This window comes from Epinephelus fuscoguttatus, linkage group LG7, assembly GCF_011397635.1.
Source record: "Epinephelus fuscoguttatus linkage group LG7, E.fuscoguttatus.final_Chr_v1".
NCBI classification, from domain to species: Eukaryota; Metazoa; Chordata; class Actinopteri; order Perciformes; family Serranidae; genus Epinephelus; species Epinephelus fuscoguttatus.
This window is the reverse complement of record NC_064758.1, coordinates 12927773-12937500: the sequence shown is the minus strand read 5'-3', so window position 1 is coordinate 12937500 and position 9728 is coordinate 12927773. Positions and strand designations below refer to the sequence as shown.

Genomic DNA, 9728 nt, shown 5'->3' with positions numbered 1-9728 from the left:
CAGTTGAAATATCATGAAATATAATGCAGTGAGGCTCTCAGGCCTTCTGTGTTTCATTCAAATATTCATTCTGCTGTCGATCGACTTTTGTCATTTAATGTTATCTCTGCTGAGTCAACACACATGTAGGCATAGTTTACTTTTCCATTCTTCTTTGTGTCTTTTGTTAAGGGAAGTTACCTCTTTAAATGTGCACGTGGCACCTATACACATCAATGATAAATTTGTTCATTTTAATACATTTATAAACCCATTCAGCAAGATATCTGCTCGTGTTCAAAATTGTCTGAACATTCAAAACTTATCCCACATATCTGTGCTCTCTGAGAAGTCCAGAATAAAGTAATTATACTTTGAGAAAATAGTTGTTACATTATGAAAACAAAGTTCATTCATAATGAAGTCATAATGATTTAAGAAAAAAGTCTATCTGCCCTATAGTGCATGACCTTATCGCTCTGGTAATATAGTAGTTTCCCCTTCACACCGTCTGACAGACACAGAACCCCATTTGGCACGCTCTCTGTATGAGGCAACGTTTTAGCAGCTGTGCACTGCTCTCCATGTGCCGTATTTTGGTGCACAGTGAGAATGAGGATAATGCCAACGAGTTTGCTCAAATATTGGTAGGGACAATTCTGTCCTCCCAAAATACTGGTAGGGACAATGTCTCTACCTTCCATATGCAAACCCACATCCTGGTTCTCTGAATCGATTTAATATTTTCCTGCTTATTGGCATATGAATCTAAGAGAACTTAACAAAAGCTCTGAATATTTGTATTTCATTTGTCTTGCAAGATGATGAAAAGCAGGAAATAGTGTATCAGTTAGTATACGGGTCCCCAACTCACCCTCATACTCATCCAACCACCCACACCTCTCAGAGAGTCCCCAGTTAAGTAGGAAAAAATGCCTACCCCTCTCACTCCTGGCTCTGATGCCATTGCTTTGCCAGCACCTGGGTGTGTCAAGCCCCTATCACTTTACAGGGGCGGCACTGTTACCTGTCTGACAGGCTGAGCTGCTCCAAGCCAATCTACTTGACTGCAAGCGCACCTTCCAGGATCCAGGTAATTGGAGGAGGGTTGAGGAGGAGGTGTAGAGGAGGTGGAGCTCACTGGGACCTCCTCCACCGTTGAGGGCACATAAAAAGCCATCACAGACAGGCAGAAGATACTTAGAGGGACTTGGCTCTCCTCTTAGTGGGCTCTACTTCTCTGCCAAACCTCTGTCTTTCTGCTCACCCTTTCTCTTCCCTTTCAGAGGAAACATGAGTGTACAGAGGGGTTCTTCGGGTAGTAGTATGAGAATGATCTACAGGTCCAGTGGAAGCACGTATGGTGGTAGTGGTGGTGGTGGTGGAGGTGGTGGAGGTGGTGGTATAAACAGAATGTTTACCTCTCAATCTTTAATCGGGCCACCCAGAAGTAGGGTAAGCATTGCCACTAGTGGCATGGGAGGAGGTGCGCAATTTGGCGGTAGTGGCAGTAGCTATAGCTATAGTTCATACCGTGGAAGTGGAGGTGGAGGTATCGGTGGTCTCGGTCTTGGTTACGGCTTTGGTGGAGGTGGAGGTTTCGGTGGAGGTGGAGGTGGAGGTTTCGGTGGAGGTTTCGGTGGAGGTGGAGGTGGTGGGGTACTTACCATACCCACCATCCAGCAAGTAACTTGCAACCAGAGCCTACTGAACCCCGTGGATGTTACAATTGACCCCACCATCCAGACTGTCCGTACCCAAGAGAAAGAACAGATCAAGACTCTAAACAACCGCTTCGCCTCCTTCATTGACAAGGTGAGTTGCCCTTATTTACACTCATGTCCCACACCATTTCAGTGTGTGAGTGCTTTATATACGTTGTTGTGTATGTTATATGTGTTATCTTTCGTTTGGTGAAGCAATAGATGTTGAATCAACTGGGGAGCATGAAATATCAGGAATGGATGGCGGATGCACTGCACACAGTAGAGTTAATTTGTTTGTGTAAGCATGAGGGGGTTCATGAAATATTACTCAGCAACTGACCTAAACCTGTATAATGTGTGCACTATTAGCACAGCTAGAGCTTACTCTGAAAACTGATACGACCAAGCAAAACGTTATTAGTATATGATATAGTCAGTTGTCCAAAGTGGTGTAGTAATAGTGTTCCAAAACCAATGCCATGCATCAGCTAGCCTTTGCACTGTAGCTGAAAGCAGACCACTGCTCCTTAAACTTCTCTTTGACCATAACTGGCGCCTTGCCAGCTGTCTCTGTGTAGAGTGAGAGGAAACATTAGAGTGGTCATATCCAGTGACTGGTGGCTCTCAGTATGAGCAAAAGAAGGGATCAGGTTATCACCTATTCCCATGGCAGCGAGGACTCGCAAGCTCTCAATGGTGCTGCGGAAAGTGGACGTCTTAAGTATATGCAATGCGTTGCATAATAGAGGAATCTTTGCACCGACTAATGTCATTTATTTCATATGATGAAGGACAATACAATAACTGAGTTTTTAAATTCACCCATCTACACTTTCATGAATAAATGAAGACCTCTAAAGAAGATGGGAGATCTTTTTACTCAGGCAGAAAGGGAAGGGGTAGAAAGTTAACCACACCCTGCAGGAAGAAAATGCTCCATCAGCTTTTTCTGTAACGTGTTCATGCCTCATCTGACTTCATATAGGTGACCTGATCCCATTCTGTTTATTTATAGTAGACTTCTGACTATTAAATGATCAATTCAAAATGAAATATTGTGCAACCTAACATTCAAAACTACCTCAAAGCAGTTTATGGAACATTTAGATTCAATATTTTTATGAAATTGAATAATTACACAAATTGTATATCCTCAAAGCATCTGCACGCAATGGATGTCAGAGTTAACAGCTACAGGCATGCAGTAATAATTACTGGGGGCTGTGGCAGGCAAGTTCAATGGCAAGTTCAATCAGTGAAAGTATGCATCCTAGAGGCCAGGGAGTGGTAATGTCAGGGGTTTATGGGGAGGGGCTGAGGTGTGGCATGGTACACGTTACCTGGCCTTTAAAAAAAAAAAAAAGAAAAAAAAGAAAGAAAAAAGAAAAGCTTGGAGGCACAGGTACACACCCAAAATGGAGGGATGGGCTCCGCCTTCTCGAGGGTTCAAAACCCAATGGCAGGGCTCTGTACTGTGTGCCACGCATGCACCTTCTGTCTTCCAGTAACAGGCTTTGAAACATATTTCTCTGTATCATGTCAAATGTTCTCAAATACGAGTACAGTTCAACTATACTGTGCAGAGAGACTCCACAGTGGTTCATGTCAAGAACATCCCTGCCCTGAGGGGTGTTTTAATATGGCAGCTGCCGGTATTGGTTCATACAAGAGCTTTTTGTGTGGTAAAGTCACACACAGGTGTGGCGTGATGGATCACCTGAGGAAAGTAAAACAAAGAAGACAAACATCTCTATTACTTCAGAATGAGCATGGCTTATCATGAAGAAAAGGGACAGTACGATCAGGCTGTTTTATTTATACTATGCTGAAAAGGACAAAATAAAAACAGACATTGACATGCACACAAATCTACAGATGTGTAATGTATCCATTATGTAGTCCTAATTATTTCATTGATTATAGTCTGATTGATGTGGTTTGTAGTCATATTCAACATGTAAAATTTCCCCACATGAGACTAGCTCTAAACATGGTGAATGGTTTTACCATTTAGGTGCGCTTCCTGGAGCAGCAGAACAAAATGCTGGAGACCAAGTGGAGCCTGCTGCAGGATCAGACCACCAGCCGCTCCAACATCGACGGCATGTTTGAGGCCTACATCGCCAACCTGCGCAGACAGCTGGATGGGCTCGGCAATGAGAAGGTCAAGCTGGAGGGAGAGCTGAGGAACATGCAGGGACTTGTGGAGGATTTCAAGAACAAGTGAGTTAATACCAGCACCGGCAACCAAGCGTGTCACATCTTTGAACGCAACAGCTGAACTACAGTAGTTGTTGCCCACAGTCATTTTCTGTAAACTAATTTTTCCACTGTTTGTGGGGCAGGTATGAAGATGAAATCAACAAGCGTGCTGGTGTGGAGAATGAGTTTGTGCTCTTGAAGAAGGTGAGAGTCGATTTGCAATTTTACAGTGACAGGCTGTTACTCCACCACTTCATTGTCAATACTGCCATGAACTTTTGTTTTTTTTTCTCTGACCCATCACCAATGCAGACTATTTTCTTCTTATCTACTTGCAGGATGTAGACGGCGCCTACATGAACAAGATTGAGCTGGAGGCCAAGGTTGATTCCCTCCAGGATGAGATTAACTTCCTCAGAGCTGTCTATGAGGCGGTAAGAAAAATGAACAATACTTTTCTCTCATTTCCAGGGAAACACTTTTTAAGTTAACTAACATTTTAGGGGGCATGACGTGGCACTGGTGCGCACAGATACAGAATTGAGGAAAAGATATTGTACTGCCTTTACTCCCTGACTTTCTTTTTATTTCATTTTTTAAAAAATGATGTACATCTCTTTTGTAGGAACTGAATGAGCTCCAGGGACAGATCAAGGACACCTCAGTCATTGTGTCGATGAACAACAGCCGCAACCTGGACATGGACTCCATTGTGGCCGAAGTTAAGGCTCAGTATGAGCAAATCGCAGAGCGCAACCGTGCTGAAGCTGAAGGATGGTACCAGGAGAAGGTAGGTAGAGAAAGAATGCAATCAAACCAACAACTCCAATATGAAATACACATCCCGCAATATCAAATAAAAGTGGAGAGGTCACACCGTTGAATCTGCAATAACAATTATTTTTATTTCTATTCCTTCAGTTCCAGCAGATGCAGACTAGTGCAGGCCAGGCTGGAGATGAAGTTCGCAACACCAAGGCTGAGATTGCTGAGCTCAACCGTATGATTACCCGCCTCCAGAATGAGATTGAGGCAGTCAAGGCACAGGTAAGCTCACAGTTAGGTATATATACATGGTTGTATGTGTTAACTATATGTGTTAACTTTTGAATGACAAATATCACTTCTGATGCATCTGCTAAATTTCCAACCTCCCAGCGCGCCAACCTGGAGGCCCAGATCGCTGAGGCTGAGGAGCGCGGCGAGCTAGCTGTGAAGGACGCCAAGGCCCGCATTAAGGACCTGGAGGAAGCCTTGCAGAGAGCCAAACAGGACATGGCCCGCCAGGTCCGCGAGTACCAGGAGCTCATGAACGTCAAACTGGCTCTGGACATTGAGATTGCCACCTACAAGAAGCTTCTGGAAGGAGAGGAGTGCAGGTAAAAAAATTAGCTACTTTAGGTTTGCAAGACGTTTAATTTAACGAGACATTAAGAGAGTGCATTGCATCAGGTTGTGTGTGCAGCAACATCAGCAACTGAAATAGCTCATTTATCTTCCTCTCTGTAGAATTGCCAGTGGCGGTGGACCTACAACCGTCCACGTACAGACCTCAAGCTCCAGTATGTATCTTTACCATTCAAGTTACAGCTGAGCCAATTTATTGAAATATAAAAGTAACAATGAGAAAAACCTTCAGTAAAGCTAGCAGTTTGGTTGATAAGTTTTACTGACAATCCAGATTCTTGCCATCTCATCTGAAAAATCTTATTCTCATCACCAGGTGGTGGCTACGGCGGTGGCTACGGCGGTGGCTTCGGCGGCGGCTATGGCAGCGGCATTGGCGGCGGCGGCGGCGGCGGCATTGGCGGCAGCATTGGCAGCGGCATCAGCATCGGCGCCGGTGGCGGCAGCATCGGTGGCCGCAGCATCAACATCGGTGGCGGCAGCATCAGTGGCGTCAGACAGAGCAGCAGCACTACCTATTCCTCCTACCGCTAATGATAAACAGCAGTTGCCCTCTCCATCCTTCTTCTTCTCTCATTTTGTTCTCCACCTCTTATCCCTCAACTCTTCCCAACAACAACTAAAAGCTTCCATAAAACCTTTCACTTCTCTCCCTGGAGACAGAGCAGCCTCAGAATATTTGCATTTGACAATTTACAGCTGATTTACAGCTGATCCATGCAATGGAACAGCTCTATTTGGCATTTAGTTACTGTGTTGCTGCAACCACTTTGGCGACACATACCTGCAAAGAGTGAGAGATTACATCATCATCATACAAGCAGAGGCAGAGAAATTATTAGACCAGAAACGAAGAGCAGCAGAGATATGAGTCAGTCCTCTCTTTATTTGATCAGTCAGCCCGGCTGTCTTTTGGTTGCTGGATCTGCTGTCATGCAGACGAGAGCATACTTGTAGTGTCATGGCAGAGAAACCTCGCAAGGCAACAATCATTGCACACAAAATGCAAACAGCAGTTCTTAGATTTGCACAGAAGGAGGTCTGAAAGCTGTGGTTGTTCTTGACTTCATAAAGCAAACACGGCAAAACTCTTCGTTTCTGCAATGTCTCCGCTGTTGTCTCACAGCTGTCATTTTGCTGTGCTTTTTGACACCATCAAAAGCAGCCACATATAACACTTTCATATTGATCTTTGGAATCTTCTTTTTCTTCTGCTCTGAGAGAAAGTGCTCTCTCCACTACAGCATAAACAGTAAATGGTGTTTTGATCCTGCTTTACTTCCATTTCCACTCTGAATAAAAAAGAAACATGGATAAGGCTGACTGGAGCAACCAGATTTATTGTGAATTTATACCACCAAAACATCTGGAATAAATCTGATTTCATATTCAATTTGGGCAGTTCTGTTTCTTCTTATTGATTTTTGGTGCACTCTAACTTCGAACAATGCAAATAATCTGGGTTTATAATTGATGGCTTGCTAAGCCCCACCACTCATAATTACTCTTACTATGACTGTGACTATGATTTCCATTGTAGCACATCACATGTTGCAGTTTACAAAGATTACAATGGCAAAGTTACTATTGAAATTCAGTTCAGTTTTTGAAACAACAGGATTTCACACAGAAGTAAGCAAGCTCTTACACTTAAACTCAGTAAGCTGGTTCAAAAGATACTTTTTAATGTTTCAGGCTCCAAGAACCAGTTAAGTTCTTAAATATGCACTTGATGGCAACATACATGATGTAAACTGTCCATGCACTGCTACATGTTTGAGGCTTGAAGTACATGTGCCAGGCAAACAGTCAGCATCCTCATGGTTGATGATCTATGTAGAGGACATGAAAATAAAGAAACATCATTGTTCTTGTATTGCAGAGTGGAGCTAGTTAACTCAAAGCAGCATTCTCCAAGGCTGAAAAATAAAGCCAACACAGAAGTGCCAAGAACTGCAGTTCCTTAAATGACCACTTGAAGCTGGCTTCAGACACCAGTCAAACCCAACAGACACCAGTGTTAATGTATGTCCAACTTTACAGCAGAAATGAACATTTTACAGCCTGGTACAAAACACAGTTTTGGTCTTTATAGCTAATTTCAATATTCATGACAACTGTTGACAATGACAATGTTTAAAGCTACTCATAATTAATAGCAGCCCACTTCCGATGATATCCTTGACTTCTCAGTCAATCCTTGAGGCTCCTGCAGAGCGCCAGCCTCTCACCCAAATATGGTCACTTCTGGCTCAAAAACAACCAAGATGGCGACAGCTGGAATGCCGAACTGTAGGCTCCAAAATGGGAGTCCACGAACCAAGCAAATATATCCCTGTCCAAACCAAGCTAGGCTGGGGTTGCTGGGGTGTAAGCTTGCCAGTTGCTAACAATGCTAAACTCTTGAAACTGTAAGCTTGTTAATCGGGCATGCTAACAGCTACAGCTCACTTTAAAGCAGATACATTCACAGTTTATCCATTCCCTGCACTCTTGCTCTGTGTTTTTGGCTTTTTAAGGCTAAAACCCTTCAAAATCTTAAGATCCCAACTATAGACTGCTACTATTTCAACATGTGTAAAATTGGAAAATCTGCTGTTTCTAGTTACGTTTGCTGAGCCAAGATTGGGGCAGTATTTAGTGAAGATTTCAGCAACTGATCAACAGTATTCTTTTTAGTGTGATGAGGAAGCTTGAAGTCTCCAGTGCACGTACACAGAGAATAAACTTTTCAGAAAAGAAAATGGTGTCTAGCAGTTAAACTAAACGCTGCAGCTCAGGAGACCCATCTGTTTAACTCATGAAATTTCAGACGACACAATGGTTATCTGCCTCATCTGGTACGGTGACAAGTCTGCATAGAAATGGGAGGTTGAGCAGCTCCCGCCGTTCGCGATCCAAACCAATAGATAGATAGATAGATAGATAGATAGATAGATAATGTAAAGACAGATAAAAAGAAAACTAGGCTGCTGCAGCTGGCACTGGCAATACAGCAAACCTTGGCAAGTGCGTTTGATATTATAGGCATGCCACACCTATTACTAATAAGTGAAAACAGGCCTGCGAATGGGTGAAGTATATCTTTAAATTCTGCCAGCAATGAGTGTGAGGAGACATGAATGCAACATGTCCATGCAGGAACATGAAACAAGAGAGGTCACAGGAGGATGTTGGAGTGTTGAATGCATGGGATTCTTTGATCTCCAGATGCATTTGAAGCAGATTATTTCCTATATTTCCTTTAATTTTTAGAAACTTTTTATATGATTTTCTGTCTATAATGTTTTTAATGGGCTTCTTTTTTTTGACAAATTCAGTGTTTTCTTCTCCCTGACACTTTGCCATATTTTTTTATTAGCTCTGGAGTTGTTTTGACTGCATACGTCTCTAATGCAGGATGAGGCTGTTTGGCAGAAGGTGAAGGCTCTCAGAGTGCAGCTTGTGATCTAAATGATCCAAACTTTAAAAATAACAGTTTTATTTAGTTTACTACACAGAAATGAATGAAATGCTGAGATTAAGTTCTTCTGCATATATGAAAAAAAATAAATACATAAAAATAAAAGCAGTCTTACACACCTTAAAATCAAGAAGGCCTCGTGACCCCCTGTGAAGCTCTGGTGACCCCTAGTGGTGCTGGAGTACATGCAGGTAACGAGTTAAGAACACACACACTTAACCGATTTTGCACCTAAACTAGCTACCACATGTCGTCTTGTCACATGATCAAATAGAGACTTCTCATTGGTCACTGACATACACATTACTAGGACCCTACAATACCAGAGTAGCAACACACATTGGTCAAGCGGAAAGTTGGTCACTTGCCCTCTAGTGGCGGGATAGCACATTGCATATCCGTGCGTTTCCAAAGTCAACCAAACCTAAAAGCATAATCTACCATAATCTACTGTAACAGGGGCATCTGTGACCCATTTACAGGTAAAAAAAAAATAAAAAACAAAAACAGTTGTCTACCATAATGTTACTCTCTACATTTTGAAATAAACAAATTATAAGCATGACCAAGACACCTAAAAGTAAAAACAAGGCCATTTTACAAGCAAGTGCGCGTTAGACATACTGTAAGTGAATGGTTTTTCTGGTCAGAAAGGTAATGCCCTCATGCCCCACCAGAGGGCGCGTGAGGCTTAACCTCAGCATAAGTCAATGGAAGTGTTGTCACTCTGGTATTGTAGGGTCCTACACGATACCAAACAATCATCACTGTATATATTTATGACAAATACCAAAGAAAATTACCAGGCCACTTTGAGGCCATCTCTTATTTGGAGCAAACTTATATCTCAAATACTAAAATACTGCACTCATATACACTCACTGGCCACTTTATTAGGTACACTTGTTCAACTGCTTAGCTATGCAAATAGCTAATCAGCCAATCACATGGCACCAACTCAGTGCATTTAG

At 42.7% G+C, this 9728-nt stretch overlaps 1 protein-coding gene across 1 annotated transcript; it reads left to right on the top strand.

The window, feature by feature from the left end:
• The first annotated feature begins 1169 nt into the window (after window positions 1-1169).
• Window positions 1170-6687, top strand: LOC125891453 (keratin, type II cytoskeletal 8-like). The gene is made up of 9 exons (XM_049580759.1): window positions 1170-1794; window positions 3700-3908; window positions 4031-4091; window positions 4226-4321; window positions 4513-4677; window positions 4809-4934; window positions 5046-5266; window positions 5397-5449; window positions 5611-6687. Exons 1-9 carry the CDS (start codon window positions 1273-1275, stop codon window positions 5826-5828), a joined length of 1671 nt encoding a protein of 556 aa, XP_049436716.1. The 5' UTR covers window positions 1170-1272; the 3' UTR covers window positions 5829-6687.
• Window positions 6688-9728: the final 3041 nt, after the last annotated feature.